The 22,048-nt window shown below is 46.2% G+C and overlaps 1 protein-coding gene across 6 annotated transcripts in view; it reads right to left on the bottom strand.

Moving 5' to 3' along the window:
* Positions 1-22,048, bottom strand: part of TXNDC16 (thioredoxin domain containing 16) — a 45,138-nt gene that overhangs the window by 7,184 nt on the left and 15,906 nt on the right. For 4 of the 6 annotated variants that reach the window (XR_014584921.1, XM_083837825.1, XM_083837827.1 and 1 more), the window contains exons 12-19: positions 21,183-21,329; positions 20,676-20,735; positions 15,853-15,915; positions 12,464-12,632; positions 11,661-11,797; positions 6,113-6,197; positions 1,413-1,551; positions 660-820 (exon numbers count right to left, since the gene is read on the bottom strand). Coding sequence is in view for 5 of the 6 variants with exons in the window: in XM_083837825.1 (XP_083693951.1) it covers positions 660-820; positions 1,413-1,551; positions 6,113-6,197; positions 11,661-11,797; positions 12,464-12,632; positions 15,853-15,915; positions 20,676-20,735; positions 21,183-21,329 (961 nt within the window). In the remaining variant the exon portion in view is untranslated. The remainder of the gene's footprint in view (positions 1-659; positions 821-1,412; positions 1,552-6,112; positions 6,198-11,660; positions 11,798-12,463; positions 12,633-15,852; positions 15,916-20,675; positions 20,736-21,182; positions 21,330-22,048) is intronic. The other 2 variants (XM_083837828.1, XM_083837829.1) reach the window with 1 other exon arrangement.

Here is a 22,048-nt window from a genome sequence, read left to right as displayed (position 1 = left end):
CGCTGCTAGGCACTTCCCAGACTTCAAAGCACGTTATGATTAAGACAGTGAGGTGTCTCTGGGCTTGGGCAAAACAAACAGAGGCTAAAAACTGAAAATGCACACAGGAGGAGGGGATTAAAAAAAAAATCCCTTCTTCTACAACTTATTTCTTAGCTCCTGGATTCATTTTGTTTCTTCAATATTTTTAAGGTTGTCTTATGGGGCTTCTTCTGGGTGTCCCTTCTGGAAACTTTTTTTTTTCCTATGGTCAGCAATCACTAATTGCCCTGCTGCGTTTCCCTCTAATTGCTGATGGAATAATTGCTTTAAGACACTCCAGGAGTGTCTTAAGTAAAAAAAAAATACAAATAACTTCAGTGCCAGGGTCAAACTACCATGCTGTATCTTTCAGAACATTTTATTCTACTGACAATTATTTCTGCAATCAATTAAGGTTTTACTAATTTAACTTTTTTGTGCAATTTTGCAGCTGCCCAGAATACATACTGAATCATTGCTAAATGATTTGGCCTCCCAACCCATGATGATTTCAGACCAAATAACCACATTACCAGATAGATAATGTTTTGAGAAATTGCGGACTCATTTTATTTTCTTGCCCCGAAATGCTAAGAGCAATTTAATGGAAAGAAACAAAGAGGTTTCTGCATACTCACAAGTTCAACCAGCAAGGTACAAACGCTTGCTGGGGTATCCCTTTTGCCAGCTTCAGCATTTCCTTGCTTTCCAGCTGACCGATGTCACCATCGCTAAACAAGATGAGGAAGGGCTTCCTGAGCTGCAAGTAGTGAGGCAGATTTTGCACGGTGATTTCTGGCTGCGAGACATCAAAACAAGAAGTTGGGGTTTAGAGGGAGGAGAGAGCAAGACAAAATCGGGCTTTTTGTTCTTACATGAGTGAGGCAGGGGCTAAGCAAGGCTGTAGGGTCCACGTTGAATGCAGGAAGCTCAAAACCGAGTATGGACGATGGGTCTTGGGTGCACTTTGGAAACGTCTAACACCCAGCCCAAGCGTGAAGGAGAAGCGGCGCACTTTGAGACGAAGGGGGGTGAGCAGAGAAGCAAGGCAGGCTCAGCCCAGCTCCACACAGCTTCTGAAACTCATGCGCAAGAGGCAGGGAGCAGGCCCTGCAGGAGGCCAAGCCAAGGCCACAACAGTGGGGCTGGGACTGCGAGCAGAAGCCAGCTGAGAGACTCCCAGGTCTCGCCCCATGAGACCACGCTCCAAACAACAGATTCTTGTCCAGGCTGTCTGGTCCAAGTCATAAAGCACACATACAAATGTAACTCAGCACGATAGAAATAACGAGCAAACATATTTATTCTGCGCAGCTCCATGCCATAATCAGAGCTTCTGAAAATGACCGCAATGGAAAAAAAAAAAACAGTTATTTTTTTTTTTTACTTACAAACGTGTCCAGCAATCTGTATCTGATCATCTGCACGATGTCCTGAGCGCTCTCTCTGGACAAAGCGATGCCTTCCACGCTCCGATCTCCGCTCCTGGCAAGGAGGAGGGCTGGGGGAGACACTGCGTACTTACGGGACCTGAAAAAGCGACCGCAACAAGAACTGGGCACGGGATTTAGCGCACACCAAACCTGCTGCACGCAGAGCTGGCATCCTCACGGTTAAAAGTGGTGCTGGGGAAGTGGTGCTGGAAACCCTGCCGTGCAGACCACCTGCAGGACGAAAGGGTCCCGAGCTGCCCCTAACTGCCTCCCTGCACGCCACATTTTCCATCGTTCCCTCTCCAAGTCCCTGCACAGTCCCAATGTGAGCCGACAGGAAATAACAGTGAAAAATCCACCACAGTCTAAAGGATTTGCCGGCGTTTACCTTTCATTTTCACACCTAAGGTGTGCAAATATCCACGCAGCACTTTACAGCATCTCCCAAGCCATAGCAAACAGAGGCCTGAGGCTGCACCTGATGGACACCAGCCTACAGGAACTGGGCTCCACGTGCTGATTTTTGTCTCGGTGGACATGTGCAGCGTTGCTGAAGTCCAGCACTACGTTACAGCAACACGCACAGCCTCTGAACTTGCTCTTAGCAGAGAAACCAGCCCATTCCTTGTTCCCCAATGCTCTTCTGGTAAAAGGGTTCAAGAGTATTTAAAAAAAAGCTGAGCAGGTGGAAAGAGCAAAAAATAGGAGAAGTCTGGGCAATGAAAGGACACAGACCACACCAAGACGGGTGAGCAATTTTCTGGAAGTTTGAGGAACTTCAGCCCTGGGGGTTCCAGATGTCACTGCCCAGAGGAAGGGCGAAACTGAGGAAGTAAGCCGCCTCGACTGCTCTGGGGGCTGTCTGTAGTTTATTTTTCGAAGGCTGGTGGTAATTTTTCAGAGACTGAGGCACTAAAACTACTGAGGAAGTGAGCCCATGTGAGAGAGGTATCGGAACATTTCGGGCTGTGGCAGTTGTCAGGTAGCATGCGTTTGATTTCCTTTTCAAAGGTAATCTGCCTTTTCTTTTTTCCATATGAAAAAGGTGCAACACAGGTTCATCCTACAGCAGAACAGTAATTTTTAATGAAGGAACGCTCATAGAAAAGTCACGTTACAACCAATTGCATTCCCCTCTGTGGTTTGCCCAGGCAAATCCAGCTTGGACACCTATTTTAGCAGTTCTGAATGGGATAGAGATATGTTCAAATTTGCTTTAAAGATCTCAGTGTTTGTTGTTTTGGGTCACAATGACAAACAAAGTGAAGGTGACTGCAGACAACACATTTCCACGATGTTCAGCTCAAATGCAGGCCTCTCCCGTTCCCCATCACAGCACTTACTTGTCTGGAAATTTGCCACTGCAAATTTCTAAGGGTCACCCACGATCTGCACTGGTATCTTGACAAAGAGCAGCAGTAACGACCTTGTACTTTCCTGAGACTTTCAAATGTTGTGAATTCCTTGCTACCCCATTCTTGGATTTCTCAGAGCCTTTTCAGTTTCGTTGTGGAGTATCCTCTGCTTTGTTATCCTCTGCATTCTGGAAAATCTTTGGTTTTATGGCCATTTCAACACTTCTTTTTTTTTTTTTTCCCCACCAGAAACAACCCAGTTTTCTACAGATCACGGAAGCACTGCAATTTCTTAACTCCCATCATATTTTGACATCGACAAGAAGGCCAGACAGCTCTGGCCTTCTCACAGCTCACCAAAAGCCAGGGCTGTATCTTACACATCCTTCTCTCTTCCAAAAATAGTTGTAAATCCAGTCCTGAGCTATGCTTTCTCCTTTCTGCCTAGGCTCCAGAGCTCCTCCAGTCAAGTAAGTTATTTCACATCCCTGCTTATGGCTGGGAATCCTCTGGTCTATTACGAAGGTCGCTAACTTTCCTGCCTGTTGTTTTTCAAATTAACCTGTACTTGCTGTTGTCTGAGAACGGTAAAACCTTAGACATTCTGGAATTTTGAGCTTCTCAAGCTCCCCCAGGTCTCAAAGCGTCTCTCTGGCTCGATCACTTCTAAAGAGGAGACAAAGACTCTTGTTCCCTATGTCTCAACAGATCAAGTTGTTCAGCTGCCTTTCATAAGGAAGTTTCCTAAATACTGCCAGAAAACCAACAAATTATCCATCCAATCGATAAAGTCTACAAAGCAATCACGTCTTATCTCACTGGTAATGCGACCAATACATATCAAGTGGTTGCATTGTTGCCTATGACAGCTTTCTATTTACACAGCAGGGGTATTAGATGGGTAATATGAGCCTTACATTTAAATCAAAAACATCTGCAAACAAATACTTGGCAGGAATCTATGACATCTAAATATGTGAGAAATAAAGAATGACTTCATTCAAAGCATTTCTTCCTTAGTGTTTTTTTATGTTTTTTTTTTTCATTTGTTACCAACTGATCAGGTGTTTGCTGAGCAAACAGTTTTGCTGAGAACATTCTTGGTGCATTCTGCATGCCTTTTTGTCTGGGAAGAGAGAAATGTGAGCAGGACTCAGCTTTCTGTGACTGGGGAGCCACAAACATTTCCTTCGTGAGAGCCTAGCGAAAAAAAAGTAGCTTTTCTTCTTTAAAGAAGGGAAGTGAGCCTGGCTCTTGCATAAGGAATTCCTGTAAGTGTTTACTTTCTACTTACAGTTGAGAAGATGACCATCTACAGTAGCTTCACCCACAAATCACAGCTAAAAACACCTTCCACAGCCAAAATCCAAACTTGGCAGAATTAATATCAATATAAACTGTATTAACTATTCCAACGAAATAGGAGCACACTCCAGGCCGTGGCTGGAGCAGGAGGACGGTGGTATATTCTTGCATGTGTCACTGCTGACAGAACACAGGCTTTTTCTATCGGTGTCTTTTTGTTTTTCAAGACCCTCCTGCCTTCCTTCACTTTTTTCCTCCTATCAGCTGGGCAGAGATCATTAGGGAAGAAAGAAGAAGATCTTTCAGCTCCTGGGCGCAGGTTTTTCACCCTGATGCTGCTGGCTGTGACTTCAGCTCCTGCCACTACCCCAGGGCTGAACAGGCCTAGCAGTGCCTCACTTCTAATACCTGACCACGGTGGGTGCTTTGAGCACGCTTTAGTTAATAGAGACGTACTGCCAACATATTTACATTTTTATTTTCCATGCGCATCACAAAAATGTCCATATCTCACCAAACACACGATGCACGTGATGCAGCACATCTGTAAAAAACTAGTGAAAAAAATTCGCTGCTACATTACTGGCTGTTAAAACCCACACCTGGAAAACAGGGCAAGGACCTTCGGGGATCTTTAACGCTGCCCCGATGGCCAATTCCTGATGGAAATGTGATGTCAGGACAAGTCGAAGATCTCTTTGGATCTACCTGCATTTATAAGCACTGAAGCATCTCTCACAACCTAATCCAAACAACTTTGCCAGTTGGTGGAGTGAGCATTAATGACACAGCTAAGTGTATTCACTGACACATGCCCATATCCTATTAGCTCCAATTTGGCTTAAAGGTAGGGCCTCAATTTATGCTCTCAATCGATCAGGAACTGAACGAGAAAGCTTTGCCTTCGCCTTTACCATACTTGCTGGAGGAAGGCTGCTGTGTTTTTCCAGCACTTTTCCTCCAGGAAGAGGGTACACCTGCCCAAAGCCATGCTTGGAAACGGTGGGAATGCCTGGCTCTTGCCGAGGGGAGGGAAATGGGTGGTCACATTTTTCAAGAAAAAAAAAAAAAAAGTCCACTGCAATATAAACTTTAGAAGTGACAGAGGTGGATTCTTTCCTGGCATTGGCAGCTGCAAACCTCTCGCAGCCAGATGTGACCGTCCACCGGGAAGCTGGATGAGACCAAAGGAGTTTAATGCCTTTTACAGTGCTACAGGCAGGCAGGCTACTGGACACCAAGGCAGCTCCACGGAAAGCCAGCATTTATGTAAGGGCTTCCAAACCATGTTCCAGCACCCAGACACAATCCCCACTCCACCACTAGCCGAGGACTCCTTGGCATAAAGCCTGCCAGCAGTCCCAAGTAGCACACTGACTCTCTTTTGGCTGCCAGTGGCAACTGGGGGCAACCACCAGAGCAAAACTTAAATTTACATCTCTGGCTTTGCAGCAACCCTCCTGTGCTTCCCTCCCCACCCACCCCAACTTCAGCACGCACTTTTGCAGCATCAGGAGAGGGAAGAGGGAAAGAGAAAGCGAAGGGAATGCAGAAAGAGGCAGAAGAATCACAAGTCTTCATTTCTTCTCAGTGGAAATAGAAGGGCAGAACTCTTTTTTTCTTTTTTTGCACACTGATCCTAGCTAGAAGGTACCATTTTTGCAGCCTGTTTTTTCCCCATACGTTTGGGCCCTTTTTTATGGGGAACCCAACAAACACATGGGGGACTGGCAGGACTGAAAATACCTATAGTGAGCTGAACAACAGGAAGGGACTGTTCATTACAATGGGGTTAATTAGGTTGCCTTTGGACGGGCTATAAATCAGTGGCAGAATCACAGCTACATGTCCCCTTGGCAGAGTCCTGACCAATCCTGCTACAGAACCACGTCACTTGTAGCTCTTTGGGGCTGCTGATAAACGCTCAGCTTAGGCAGTAGCTTTTGCTAAGTGCAGGCCAGTTTGAATTCTCACCAAAGAAAAAGGCAAACAACTTACAAAGCCAAGGCATCGTCTTCAAAATACATCCCCATTGTCACGTGCCCACTTAAGATGCTTCCTGCCTCTATGAAAGCTTCCTTGGCTGTAAAAAAAGACAAAGATACATAAATAAACAATGGAGAAGTGGCAGCTTCCTTCTGGAAACCAAATCACCGCATCTGCATATATAACACCCTCCCACAGCAAATTGTCAGTTGTGAACAAAAATATGATTAGTGGCTGATGAGAAATGGATGCACCTCATGGCCACAGGCTACGTGAGGGAGGAGCTGGCAGCAACTGGAAGGATCAGAGGCAAAGAGTTCCTAGTGTGAGAACAGTGTCTGCTCTTTAGCCACCAGCGCTGAGTTTCCAGGATCTGCACGACACAGACATGATGGAAAGTGAAATGCCCTTAAGGACTTAAAGACCATAAGTGTTCTTAGAAACAGGAGGCCAATTACAAGGCTAAACAGAAATCGCATAAATCTCCGTGACCTTTTGGAAATGACGGATGATGACTGAACGGGAGTAGTGTTAAGTGCCCAGCAGATAAACCAACCTCTTCCAAAGTGTCTTCTGGCCTTATCCAGCTCCTCCCAACAGGAGGGTCTGCTACAGGCATCAAGGGTCAAAAGGCTAACTACCTTGGAGACACACAGTGCCTTCTACTGCTTTTTGCAGCTGCAGAGAGAGTACAGCACCTCTACTGTCACAGTTCAGAGAGCAGCGTCCTAGCACAAATCCATACGCAGAGGCTGCTGGGGTCTGCAACTCGGCTTACACAGACAGTGAGCTCAGGCAGAGGATGAAAAAGTACGGACTGGGTCTCCCTTAGTCCACCACAGCCGAATCTATCCACGCTGAGAGATTGAGAGCACAGCCCCAAAAGGAAGCTGGCTCCAGAGCTGTTTGACGCCTTTAAAAAACATCCTCGCTTTCAGGCAACTAAAAAACATCCTCAACTTTTAGGCAACTAAAAAACATCCTCAACTTTTAGGCAACTCCATGGAAGAGACAAACTTGGTAAGAATACACAAGCCATGGTGCGTGAGCTTGTAAAATACCAGCCTAGCAGCCTATCAGAGATAAAAATGCTGCTGCCCGAAGTAGCCTGAAAACACAGCACTTTTCAGCTCTCCCACTCTTTGTATACCAGGCAACTGAAGACAACGAAAAAAGGCTCTTTCGACTTAAGGAGAGTGAGAAATCACCTAGAGAAGTTTAGAGAAGTCAGGTTTGCCCAAGAGTTAAGGTTGCGATTCAGATACAGCCACATTGCTTCTTGATCCAAATAAAAATACCATTCAGATCCTGTTTAGTGTTCCTCATAACATACACCACCGTATCACAACTGGCCAACCCAAGCACTTGGGACCGGTGACTCAGACCTCAATAAACCGAAGCTGGCTCAAACTGGTCACTTTTTGGTTCTTTGCCTCTGGCTTTCCTGCAACACTCGAGGCCGTATTTTCCATTGTGATCCCTTGGAACCACAGGGACTACGAGCTTTCCTTCACACCATTTTCCTTTCCAAATGGAAGCTCGGATCCTAAAAGGAGTGGCTCACTGGGAGCTCAGACATTGCAAAAAACAAGGCATGTGTCACGAAGCTTGTGAGACAGGTTGGCCAGTTCATCTTGTGATGCAGAGAAAATACCACGGGATGGGTCTGACACCGGTTTCCAGATTCAGTTTTTCTTTCGTCCCTTGTTTTTATCAGTGCTGAGACAAAAACAAGCCACATGGCCAGCCAGTAAGGAATACCGTGAGCTTCAGCAAGAAATCCTTTGGAAACTTGTTGGTGGTCCAGCTTCCCAAGAGAAGGCCATGAGGAAGATCGTGAGCACACCCCGTGCTATAAGGCACTAAGGAACCCAGCCTGACATGGAAGGAGCAGGCTTAAATCCAAACTTCCTCAGGAGAGCACTTCCACAGGCATTTAACTTTAAACACTCTACTTGAGACGTAAGCATGTGCTCAAGTGCTGCCCTGGAGAGGCCCTGGCTGCAGGAATTCTCTCCTAAATCAGGACAACATTCGGCACAATCCAGGCTTGCTTATTTCATCAGGCTCATTTGCACCGAGACCTTTCCTCCCCATCAAATTCCACTTCGCACTTCTCTCCTAGCACACTTCCAAATTTTTCAGCGTTTTGGGGGCTATCTGTGACGTATCCAGAGTTACACACAGCTCACAGCAACATTCTTAGCTCTGTGCAAGAAACCCCTAAATTCACACAGTTCCACTACAGATCCAAAGTGCTTCCAAATAAGCTATTTAAGTAATTCCTAGAAAACCAATCCCCCTGAGAACACTGTTTTATTTCCCCGCAGAACTGGTCACTCACTGCAGCATGTGCCTCGAGCTGGAATCCCAGCTGCCTTTTATGACAGCTCCCATGAATTGCACAAGCACAGCTTCAAAGCGGGATTTTGGAACGACAAGAAAGAAAACTGCTGGAGGACGAAGAGTCTGTAGTTCCTGCAGCTTTCAGAGGCAGGATTTGAGTCCCTCATTCCTGTAGCAACAGCAAAAGGCATGTCATGAAATCATGCTCTCCAGCAGTACTTGCAGCATCTTTGTGTGGCTTCTTCCAGCCCAAGGCGCCACCCAGCTGGCTTGTAAATTAAAATACTGCTGAAAATTTTTGCTACAATAGAAGAAAAGTTCCATGAGCATGGAAAAGTTACACACCTAAGAGTACGCGTTAGTAGGTAAACAGTGTCAAGCACAGGGCATGGTAAAGACAGGGGTCTCAAACCAAGCGTGAGAGAACTTACTGCTAACTGCAGACTTCCAGAAAACTCCAATTGTTGTAACTGGAGAACGTTTTATTCTCCTGAAAACTATTTGACTGTAGATTACATAGTGTGTATTTTGATTTGTACTGAGTGAAAGTTTGAAGCTGCTTCAGCTAAGCTGCTTTTCTACTTTTGCTGCTTTTTTTTGCTACTTTTAACTGTGTCTGACTGCTTCTGCTGAGTGACAAAGGATGGCTTAGGCAACGCAAGATCTCAAATAAAGTGAATCAGGATCAATTATTCACCATTTCTACTAACACGATACCCAGCAGCCAACAAAACGCTTGTGCACCAGTTAGCAGAGAACAGGAAATACACAGCCACGCATAAAATCCTCCAAGGACTAACGTCACTGCCATGGCATACTCTGGATACCAAGTAAAGATTCAGATTATGCCACCAGCAGCTATTAGATACAAAGCAAGGTGGAGATTTCTAGACTAAGGAAGACCTTAAGTTGCTGATTATTAGAGGCAGGTTCCATGTTGCCAGGGAAAGAAATCCTTCTGAACGTGTCTTACATCTTCTTCCTTAATGTCTACTACAGCCATGCTGGAGACAAGACAAGGGTCATGCCGGTCCTTTCTTTGTTCTGCCCACGCGTTAAGTGTGATCACGAGTTTCTGTTTAAGCGAGCAGTCTGCGCACAAAGCCCCAGGCATAATCAAAATGTGCAGCAGAAATCAGAAGCAGCCTACCTGTTTCCAAAGTGCTGGAGGACACACAGAGGACAATCAGCTAATGTTTATTGCTTGGTTTACACTGATGCTGGCAAGCCCTGCGATGTTACCAGAGCTGCACGGAACACAGGTGTATTTTTAAACAATTGCTGCACATTTTAGGACGCTGTTTTGCTTCCAAGTACGCTTCTGAGTAGCAAACAAGCTCCTCTCCTACAAATTCCTCTAGTTTCCAGGAAAACGCTCATTCATTGCCCTAGCAATACTGTGTACCTCTTTGTAATAAATTTTCATTATGATTTTTCTGACAAACCTCTTTTAGCTTAGACCCACTTAATGGTTTCTTAATATAGTTCTCACATTAAGTGCTGGAAAAAGAACAGGGCTTTATTTAACTGGACATCCCGTTGCTCTGTTTCAGTTAACCAGGGAGGACAATGACATGGCACGTTGCTGGTTCAGGTAAGAGCAGGAATTCTTGCCATGAGAAAATAATTGGAAATTCCAGAGAAGTCTGCGGGCTGATAAGGACAGCTATGTGGTTTCCCTGACTCCAGGCCTGGGTTTGGTGCCAGAACCGCTGGCTCCGGTTTTCTGTTCCCTCAGATTATTCTGCATGACACTCAAATCTCCCTCAGGTTACACACTGCCAAAGCATCGCGTATTTCATCTCCCCTGGCATCTGTGGCTGAGTTACCCAGACTGCGGATGCCATTCCAGATTGCAGATGGAGCATGCCCTAAGGGAACAGGCAATCTTGCGGGCTCCACACAGAGCTGTCTGCAAACCTCCAAGTCTCTTGTTTCCACAGACGGAGCAGGTCTAGAAGGAAATGAACTTCTTCTGTTCGGGAAACAGTCTCAGCTCGCAAGTCCAGCTGGATCCAAGCAGGTTCCCTGCAGAGAACCAGCCCCCATACTATCTGAGATCCTGTCATCTGGGCTAATGCAGGCTCCATTACTAGAGAGAGTGGAATATGTGGGATACAGGGAAGATTTTGGAGTTCAATTAATGAAAACTACGAAAAAATGGTCTAAAGATTTTTTGAGATCAACAAGATTTTCTCCTATATTTAACAGACTTAGATACAGGCCCTCCAGAAGAAGCGAGGCACGTTAGCTGGCTCTGTGAGCACAGCCCAGATGTTTGCTGGTTGGTTCCTGACATTTTATTTTGTTCTTACCTCTGAGCATATTAGATTCCCGTGGACTTCCTCTTGCAAGAAAGTAGTTTTATTTGCATTTAACATGTTTACAGGCACAATGAAGCTTCAAAATGAAAAATACTCTGAAATTTTGATCTTCACCAATATCAGAAAAAATCTCCCTTTTTTACTGCAGTAACTCCCAGAGTTAGCTGGTATTGTTTTTTTTGTTTTTTTTTTTTTTTAAGATTTCAGATTGTGTGTTGGTTGGAAGGACTGGAACTTCCACATTTGCATGAGGAGCAAGATAACTGTTGATCCAATAGTGGAAAGGGATTTCTTTACAAAACAGTATGCTGTGACATGTTGTGTGTGGAGTACTGATGGATCTGGGCTCAGTCAGAGGCTGCGAGGAGATCTGATAGCAGCCTGCAACTACTTTGAAGGGGGCTTATGAAGAGGACAGAGACAAACTCTTCATGGCAAGTAAGGGGCAGGAGATAAAACAGGGACAACAGGCACAAATTGTGGCTTGGTAAGTTCAGATTGGACATTTGCAAAAACTTCTTTGTATGGGTGGTCATGCAGCCCTGGGTCACCCAAGAAATTGTTTTTTTGTACTTTCTAAGCACAATGTCTCCAATACCCATCAGGGTTATCAGATGCTACCACAGTGGGTATAATAAAAATGTCCACAGTTGCTAGCTAACCGCTGAATGTCCTTTGAGTCAGGGTTCAAACCGTGAGTCTCACATGTGGAACTACCTGAAATCTACTTGCAAAAGGTAAGAAACGTGGTGCCAGGCAGGCTTTGATGTGAGCAAACATGGTTGGTCACTGAGAGAAAACGAAACATGGAGGAACTTCCAAGCATCTGGCATCAACCATCTCCAGTCAGGAATTAAACTGAGTGCTTAACCCATAAATACCACACTAACCTTTACTCATGGCTGTGCTAAATACTCCTAGAACTGAAGCGTGGTGATAGGACGACAGCTCAGATGGAAGCTCTCCTCTTAAGTACCCTTCTGCTTCATCAATCGTCATCAGCTTCAGAGGGCAGGAAACTCGGCTCCTATGGAATGGAAGAGAACCAACACGGGCTGCCTTCTTCTTCACTTTTGGGATGAAGAGACAAAAGGGCAACCTAAATCCTCATAACAACAAGGCCCCGACCCAACCTGACAACCATTACACCTCACCATAGACAAAAATCAGTTGCCTCTGGGAAGGAATGGCAATGCCTAGTCACTGAAAGGTACTGGAAGTGGTTATGGGGAAAAGAATAGCCCTAAGCCAAACTGGCTTTTCTGAGATCTTTTCTGCACGTGGGACAGGCTGACACCCCTCAGCTAAACCGCAGAGATCTCTTGGTTTAGGGTAATGGGTTGGCTCTGCCTCCAATAAAACCACAGTGGGCTTTGCCACCAACATCATCACCTTAGGTCCACACCCAAAGGGTTTTCCTGGACTGAGACCCACGTTAAAAATAACAGAATGAATTCCAGAGAGGGACAGTGACAACAGATGGATATATTGCTCAAGAATAGATGTTTTTGACAAAAAAAAAAAAAAAAAAAAAAACACAGAAAGTTCTTAAGCTAATTTCTAAATCAGGTCTACCACCAGATCTGACATTATTTTTCCAGAAAGGCATTCCATGACACAGGCCCTAAAGTATCCAGATCATCTAGTAGATGTGCCAGTCCTACTGTGTGGGGACCCATTAACAGGCACTTACAACATGATGAAGCTGGTCAGTTCTTCAGTTCCCAACATGCCATTGTACATTAACGGTTGCTCTCCCTTCTTGTAAATCTTTATGGTAGGAAACTGGGTGACATTCTCTGTCGTGCAAACACCAGGCCAGTCCCAGCAGTTTACCCGAGAGAGCAAAACCCCCTGAACTCCTGGAATAGAAAACAAATACATTATAAATAGTATCAAAAAAAAAAAAAAAAAAGAGTGAAATGATTGAAAAAGGGAGCTATGTGAGCTTCTTTGGATATTATTGCATAGATTTGTTTCAGTGCTGCTAGAACTTCTGTTTACTTTGGTGTGCATCCTACAGGGCTGGATCCTAACACAAGGTATGCACACGGTGCAAGTCCAGGTGGGCTGCCACTGACAAGTTGCTAGAACATTCCCAGAGTCAAAAGCTGCTTTGTGTGGGCAGGATGTCAAAATCCAGTCCCAAAATAAACAATCCCTTTGAGTCTAGGCTATCTCCTTCTTGAAACCATTCATGGATACGCATTACAGCTTCGAATATAACAGTAACTATTTCCAGCCTGTGTTAAATATCCCAGCAGGTGTAAACTGATTTAAACAATAGACCACGGAGAGAACAAACTCAGGGAAGTGGTAGGTTACACTTCTCAGAAAGAAATTCCCAGAGACATTCACATCTGGCTGCAATGAAACCCTGGGGCAAACATCCAGGAGCATATAAGGCAGTAAGGAAAGGTGCTGGAAATACTTTAGGAATGAGGCCAAGACAAAGAAACCATGCAGGCCCTTGCTTACAGAAAAGAGGGAAGAAAAAGCTTGGCGTGGAGGGAGGTGATGTATCCTGCACCTGGAGGGCAACACCCCCAGGCACCAAGACATACTGTGGGCCACCCAGCTAGAAGGCAGCTCTGCAGAAAAGGACCCAGGGGTCCCAGCGAACAAGTTGAATGTGAACAGCACTTTGCCCCTGCTGCTAAGACAAATGGCATTTTGGACTGTATTGGGCAAAGTACTGTCAGCAGGTCAAGAGAAGTGGTGCTCCCCCTCTACCCAGCACTGGTGAGGCCGCACTTGGAGTGCTGGGTCCAGTTCTGGACCCCCCTGTACAAGAGAGACCTGGGTATGTTGGGAAGAATCCACCAAAGGGGCATAAAAATGATGAAGGGATAGGAGCATCTCTCTTACAAGAAAAGGTTGAGAGAGCTGGGACTGTTCAGCCTGGAAAAGAGGAGGCTCGGGGGGATCTCCTCAATGTCTATACATACCTGATGGGAGGGTGCAAAGAGGACAGAGCCAGGCTCCTTTCAGTGGTGCCCAGGGCCAGGGCAAGAGGCAATGGGCATAAACTGGAGCACAGAAGGTTCCCTTTGAACATCAGGAAGCACTTCTCTACCTTGTGAGTGACTGAGCAATAGAACAGGTTGCCCCAGCAATAGAACAGGTTGCTCCCTCCTTGGAGATCTTCACAAGCCACCCGGACGTGGCCCTGGGCAGCCTGCTCTGGGTGGCCCTGCTGGAGCAAGGGTTGGGTCAGATGGATCCAGGGGACCCTGCCAACCTCAACCAGTCTGTCATTCTGTCATTCAAGGCTTTTTCACTTAACATGGTGCTAAATACACAAAGAGCAGTTAAAGGTCACATAAACAAAATAAATGTAACTCAGTCTGGCAGTCTGATGGCATTCACCCTCTTGTACCTATGCAAGTTGCTCATCTCCAAGCCATTAGCAAGTACTTTTAGGGCCTTAAGAAAGAGACCCAGGCCTCACAAGTAAGGAAGTGGGAAAGAAGAGCTCTTGGGAATTACAGAGCAGTCGGTCCAATTTTGATTCCAAGGACAAGTAATAAAAAAGCTTTTTATGGGCCACACCGAAGTGATAAACTCAAGGGGTTCATAAACAGCGAAACAAATGAATGTTGGTTTCCTGCATACTTTCCGGGAGCCCAAGACACTGCATGTAACTTCAGCGTGCCTTTATCAGCCTTCCTTTCATCTGCAGGCTGGGTGAAAACCAGCACAGGCTGCTGCTAGTCCACTGCTAAGCATGTGCTGACCGGCTGGCAGGTGAACTGTCACTGGCTTCACTAGCCACCACCTCTTGGCTGTCGGCCTTGCCTAACCTGTCTCTTATTTAAATGCGGGCTTGACCAACGACAGCAGGGTTGTGTACAGTCCTCAGGCCATACATTGTCCATGCCCATTGCAGGAATTCAGTATCTCGGAGATCTTTATGCCTTCGGTAAATTTGTTTGAACAAGATTCAACAGTTACATGGGAAAGATGGGATGAAACGTTGAGGCAAGTACACACAGATTATCACAAAGTGTTCTGTCCTTCAGAAACCAGGGTAAGGGCAGATGATGACGATTTCTCAAGAGTACAGTAGATTAAAACAGCCAAGCTTTCTTCTCTGTCCTCTCTGGGTTAGATTCTGATCACTATTTTTACTAAAAGCCTGACAGAATAAAGCACAGACATCCAACCTTCAGATGATCCCAAGCTCAGAGGGGCAGAAAGAGATCTGAAGTCTAAATAAAAGTAATATTCTTTAATGAGAAACAGGATGCACAGATACCATCAGTGCTGTGGATAAGGCCAAAGCTCATTCTGGGATGAACTCTCAACAGCATTTGCAAGACATGGGAGGAAAATGATGTTCTTCTATTTTGTCCTGATGAGACCTTTGCAGAGCCCATCAAGCCTTTATGCAGGTTGGGAAAAATGTTTTTTGAAAGATGCAAGCAGGTGAAACAAAATCTGGGGAAGGGAGAAGTTTGGAAGATGTCCCCTGAGGAGAAGGTGTGTTTCTTTCAGTCAAAATCTTGCTAGAAGAAGGAAACAATAAAATCCAACAATATGCAAAATCTGTTCCAGAGGTGACAGTGAAATCGCTCTCTATTGCCAGCTGGTAAAGGACAAGCAGCGGTCCATTCGCAGGCAGGGAGGTTTGACCAAGTATTAAAATAAGCTTCTGAGAAACAAGCATAACTGAGTCTTAGCCAGAATGGCTATGGAAGGGTTTTAGTCACGGGCTCACAGACATTTATTTGCCAGGGATTGGCAAGGCACCCCAAAGACAAGGGTAAAGGCACAGGTGACCTTTGCATGTTTTCCCATCCCATATCCCTCTGTCCTTGAGCTCCCACTGGTCCATTTTACACAGCCTTTATTTTAGGTTCTGCTTTGCAGCTCTTTCACGTGAGTTCACTGCTGTTCTGCCTTGTGTCAAATGTATGTGCAGAAAAAGCAAGTAGCGGCACTAATCTAAGGGTCTGCAATTCCACTCAGACAGTCCAGTGTTGTCAAAACACTCCAAGAGAGCAAAAATGGTTTGTGTCATTCTCCAGGCTGTGTAATAACATCTCATATTGAAAGCGTGCCCCTGGATTTATTTCACACCTCTGATCCGGTAGGGCTGGTTCTCATCATCTGTTACCACATAATCTTGTGTCTTGCCCAACTCTGAAACAAATGACATGGAAACAAGGCTTTGATGTCTTGTTAAAACTGAGCTGCAAGGCTGCTCTAAATATCCACAAAATGTGAGTTTAAGTATTTGGATACCACCTTGGGGGATTATGTACCAAAAGTGACCAAGATCTCCAAGGAAGCCCTGGTTGGCCCGAGGAACACTTTGTACAGGATGATCACTCTACCATGCCAAGCTGCGCCATGTTACTAATTACTGAACACAAAGCAGTTTCAGGAGTTGAGTCAGCAAAAGTTGTCACTTGTGGTCACTGTTGAGCTGCTGGATGGGAAGAAAGTTGAAAGAGAAATATAAGATCCTTCTGTTCTGTGATTTTAGGTGCTACTAAAACTGGAAATAGAGAGAAACTCTGTCCTAGGGGTCTTCTAAAACCAGAACAAGACAAATCATTGAAGGCTACAGGGAACCCTGCAAGTTATGCAAAAAAAATCAAGAATCCTTTAAGCAGCTAATCCTTTGGAGGGCAGGACTGGCATTACCAACAGCTGACATGGCGAGCTGGCCCAAAGGTTACGAGATGAAAAAGAAATGTTATGTGTCAAGTGCTGCACTTCAAGAGGAGGAATCCAGCACAGAATGGGAAATGACCACCGGGACAGCACCACTGCAGGAAAGCATATGAGGGAATCTCACAGACCATCAGCTGTTGTGTTACAAATGCAATGTGTGTGATAACAAAGCTGTATGGTGTTCTGGCAGACCCAGGGCGAGAGGGATCCGCTCAGGCTACCCCACAGCTTTGGGTATGGAAGCAGAGTCAGGATAACTAGGCCCTTATTGCCTTCCCATCCTCTCCACAACACAGAAAGTCTAACTGAACCCTTATGTCAAGGTACAGACAGCGTTTCCAAACTCTCCACCATACTACGCTATGAGACAAGCAGGCAGCAGCCAGCCACAAGTTGCCTGAGTGTTACGATTTCTCTGTAAGTAGCTCATAGATAATACACACAATCTGGCAACTTTCCTCCAGTCCTCTTTATTGCCAGCTACTGCAGAGACTTCCACGTCCCCCCGTACCACAGGGGATCTGGTTTCTACTCACTCCTTCCCTCATTTCATATACTGATGTTTCCTCCATGTTAGACTTTTCCAGCCTGGGGGCCTAGCTCCATAATGGACTCCTAAATCCTTGCTTCAGATCCAGGTTCCATGAAGAGAGAGTGTCCAAAGGAGGGCTACAAAGACGGTGAAGGGTCTGGAGGACAAGATGTATGAGGAGCAGCTGAGGTCCCTTGGTTTGTTCAGCCCAGAGCAGAGCAGGCCGAGGGGAGGCCTCATGGCGGCCTGCAGCTCCCTCACGAGGGGAGCGGAGGGGCAGGCGCTGAGCTCTGCTCTCTGGGGACAGCGACAGGACCCGAGGGAACGGCATGGAGCTGGGACAGGGGAGGGTCAGGCTGGGGGTTAGGGAAAGGTTCTGCACCCAGAGGTGGTCGGGCACTGGGACAGGCTGCCCAGGGCAGTGGGCACCGAGCTGCCGGAGTTCAAGAAGCATTTGGACACCGCTCTCAGACATACGGTTTGCTTTTCGGGTGGTCCTGTGTGGAGCCAGGAGTTGGACGTGATGATTCTCATGGGTCCCTTCCAACTCAGGATATTCTGTGGTTCTATGAATACGTGCTGCATGATTCTGCGTTTTTACGTTGTTAGGTTATGTCCATACCTTTGAACTACAACTTCAGACCCTTGTCTTTGAAAGTCATTGGTCAAGAAGACTCCACAAGCACAGAAGAGGGAAACAGAATTGTTTTTCAGCTCAGTTTTTCATTATATTGCTCTTCCTTCATATTGGTTTCTCCCATCTTGGACTTTTCAAAACAGTCCACTGACACACCTAAGAAATGCAACAACACTGTCTCACCTTCACAACCTCTCTTCCTGTCCTAGGGGTGCCGCTTCCATAAATTCACATCTTATATAAGAAAACAAGAGCTGCAGTTAGCCCCCACGGCAGAGAGAACCTCATGCTCTTGCTGCAAGAGCAGAAGACGTGCTCTGGTCAGCAAGACCAAGACGATTCTCTTGATCTCCTGTTAGACTGGATCTCTTAACAAAGGGAAAACACTCTGGGGGGCCACTTAAACTTCATCTGGTGATGATCTGCTGCTGATCGTCTTACTGGGTGATTCATGGGGTTATCCCAGTTTCCAGCCTCCTCCGTTCTCTTGTGCTATATCTCATATGGCCTATTCTCACTGCCATTTTGCGCGGAAAGTTGGCATCGAGTGGGACCTGTATTGCATCTCCAAACGTGCTTTTAGCATGTGTGACTCATGCCTCAGACAGCAGATCTTGGCTTCTGGACACTTATGAAGTTAGCTCCACCTCAAACAGCAGACACAGGAATACCAGCACTTTTGGGGGAGCTGACAGACTGCACCAAAGACATAATCCATGTTTTAAGTCTTGCATAGCTCAAGCTCTTCTTCCTGATCCAGACTTCTGCCCCTTGCACCGGTTTACTTTCCCAGCTACTTGCCCAGCCCTGCTTCACTCAGTTCCTACTGCCAAGCCTTGCTCTGGATCCCCTGACAATAACTCCTACTTGGGAGTTCACAGATTCACTGATTTTCATCTGGAAACTCAGTTTAAGCCATGCCCCCTGGACTAGAACATTCACAATTGATACGGCTCATGCTCTCAGCCTGATCTGCTATAACCTTTGGTGTCTTGAACCTCTTGACTCTAGCCCACCCTAATTACCAGGCCTGAGACACCCTCGTCCTGGCCATAACAGAGAACCTGGGGACCTCCATCCTTCTAGGTCTTACAGCTCCCCTGACAGACCTGCCTGTGATTAAGTCTTCCCCAGCAGCAGAGATCAAGATGTATCTTGCAGGAAACTCACTACATTTCTCTCCAGCTCCACAAAAGTAGCCATTCTCCATCCTCTCCAAGGCTACAGCAGGAAAAACAGACGGGAGTCATTTCATGATTCAAATTTGGCCTGGGATTCTTCAGTGGGACCTCAGTGATCGCAGAGGAAAGGCCCTGACCTCAATCAGTTCATAATCTCTGTTGAGAATCTGCCTATGGCTGCGTCCACGTACTGAGATTGTTATCAAATTATTAAAGAAACACATGGTGAAAGCTTAGCCTCACACAGTCAGCCAAGTTTTGATCACTGGCTCAGGAAGAGGCAGGGTTTCATCCACTGACTCTCCCAGCTTGCTACTTTAGCTGGTCTAACAGCTGTACAGTCTAAAAGAAACCCCAAAGAATCAATAACCACAACCTCTCTAAAAATGATAACCCTCCCTGACCTTTCCTGTTTATTCCCGGGATGTCAGTTCAGATCAAAGGTGCCAGGAAAACTATGAATGCAGAACTGTTTTCATCCAAACCACAGCACTGTCCTCAGTGTTCCCAGGATGGTGTCTTGTAAGCAACTCCCAGTGCATCCGCTTCCCAGAAAACCGCCTGGGTCCTCTGCACACTCTATACATTTTCCCTCTACTGAGAACTCAGCTTGAATCCTGCTTGCAGTTTGCAGGACAAGGTGCTCAGTCCCAGGGGAGCGCCTTCACTACAACGAGAAATAAGCCTTGATGAAGAATGAAAACACACAGAAGGCACCAGCTACCTCCAGGAATGCCAGAACAGCTCCGATCTAAATCTACTGGATTTCCTCACTGTGCTGAAATGAGTTGGGGATGAAGTTACATCGGCATAACCATGTAAGTCAGGGGGAGAAACAGGCATCTTTAGGAGAGATTCAGTCCATATAAGCCTGATAGTGCAGAAGAACCCACCTCTCTCCATTGACCATAGAGGGGTATAGTGCTGAAGCCCTGAATGAAGCTGAACTGGCGCTTAACGCTGCTCAGGAAATACCACACTCCTGAAGCACCATTCCCTCCTGTCTTTATTAGCAGACTACCTGAATTGCGTTGTCTTTAAATGTTACTGATTCTTCGCTGTCATGTATTATTTATGGGATTTGTGGCTGCCTGTGAGACTTCCCATGTAATTAAGCCCGTCTACAGGCCCTGAAGGCATCATTGCTTTAAATTCTTTCTCTGACACCATCCTGCTCCCCCTCTGGATCTGGGCCTGCCCACACCTGTCTGTTATGCCTTCTACCAAAGCCTGGCCCAGTTACTGCTCTGCTCCAGATCAAGTGCCCATGTGGTGCCTTCCAAGTGCAGGAGACCTGACGTGGCCCCCCATACACTGATTTGGCTCTCAGGCCTCATGCTGTGCAGCGTGCAGTGCGTCTTCTTGTTCTGTACAGGACACAGTGCTGAGGGGCACCAACAGGATCCCGTTTTTGGGATGCAGGCTAGGGTGCCTGCTGTTTGTCCCTCCACCTCCAAAGCCCATGCTGCGTCACCCACTGCTTCTGATGTTCTGTCCTGTCTCCTCATGATATTGGGCATTTATCGTGCAATCACCGTGCCCATCAACAACACGATCTCAGCTGAAAGGCAGTTTGGGCAGCTGGTGTGTACAAATTTACACCAAAAGCACAAGGTGACTGTGTAAGGTTGTACTGCCAGTCCCATGACTTTGGACAGGCACAAAGGGACTGCAAAAATCCCTAATTCAGAAACAAATTCTCTTCCTAAACAACTTAATGTGGATATGCCTTCCTTAAAAGTTTGGGAACTAAAAATGAGTATATTCTGGGTGAGGGACTGAGATACCACCAGTATCTTCCCAGTCTTCTGGTTCATACCGCCAGGGAAGATGAAAATCAGCTGTACAAGCACTTAGACCTGTGGCACGTTACCTTTCAGGTGATCAGCCACCTCTGCGTAAGACTGTAGCACTGCCAGAGACACTGCCTCCCCTGAAACACAGAAGAGACAAAGCCCCAAGTTACATATAGGTGACCGACAATGTTACATTATGATTTTTGGCATCCTAAGGTGCTTCAAGCTCTGAAAGACTGAATGAAATAAAGAAAACTGGACTTTATTTTTCTGCAGCAGCCAGTGACTGGGTTTCCTAGGCTATCCCATGAGTCCACCACACTCATTTCCCCTCTTGTCCCGCATTCAGCCCCTGTCAAAGTAAAGTGGAAAACCACTGATGTATTTTATACTGAGAGATACTCTGTCTTCACACATTATCAGTCAATGAGAGGAAGTAATTTAATCTGATTGCTACCAGTGGGTGAGGGTACATGGGACAGGATGCAGCATATATTTATGATTTAAACTTGCCTATGGGATCACCACTCTATGGAAAGTGTGCAAGCTAGCAAAGCGACTGCCAGTCCACATTTCATACTCACAGCTGGCATAAAACAGCACCACCGTCTGGGCAGCTTTCAGCATGGCAGAGTGAAAGGTCTCTTCCGTCAGGGTAAGGATCTGCTCCAAGGGCAGCTCTCGCTTCTTGTCCCTGGAAACCGCTTCCACCACCTGATCATCCTGAACGTCTGCAAGGGGCCAACATCCGTGCGTGAAGAAAAGTATGCACACACAAGGCACAGGGAACTACACGCCCATCTGCAACCCCATTAGAACATTTTAATAATTCTGCTAAACAAAAACAATCTAGTATAGAAAACAAATGTTTTCAAGAAAGCATTGTAGGGGCCAGTGTTTTCTCCCTGGAGAAAGCAAGTCTGGAACAGCTCTTACAAAAACATGTCTCAGACCTTTCCAAAGGGACAGATAATTCTGAGGCATTTCTTCTGATGCTTGAAGAGGAAACAGTGTCGGGTGCACTTTAAGCACCTTGCCCCCCTGAAGCTGGACATATTCAAGCAGAAGGAGCCCCTCCCTCATGCAGCATCTCTGCAACCGTTACTATAACAGCTGCTGATTTTTTTCCATGGAGTTTGCCCTAAAAATTACAGCTGTCTGTCATGAAACTCCAGGGATCTGCAGAGAATTAAAGAGCTACTTTGTACAGCCATCGTGTGACTGGGATAACCACAGAATCACAGAGTTGTTGAGGTTGGCAGGGACCCCTGGGTCCATCCTCACTGCTCAAGCAGGAACACCCAGAGAAGGGTGCCCATGACCATGTCCAAGTGGCTTTTGAAGATCTCCAAGAAGGAGACTCCACAACTTCTCCGGGCAACGTTTCCCAGTGCTCCATCACCCGCACAGTACAGAAGTGCTTCCTGATGTTCAGAGGGAACCTCACGTG

The sequence above is a fragment of the Anser anser genome (genome assembly GCF_964211835.1).
Source record: "Anser anser genome assembly, chromosome: 5".
In the NCBI taxonomy this organism is placed as follows: domain Eukaryota; kingdom Metazoa; phylum Chordata; class Aves; order Anseriformes; family Anatidae; genus Anser; species Anser anser.
This window is presented reverse-complemented; position numbering and strand designations above follow the sequence as displayed.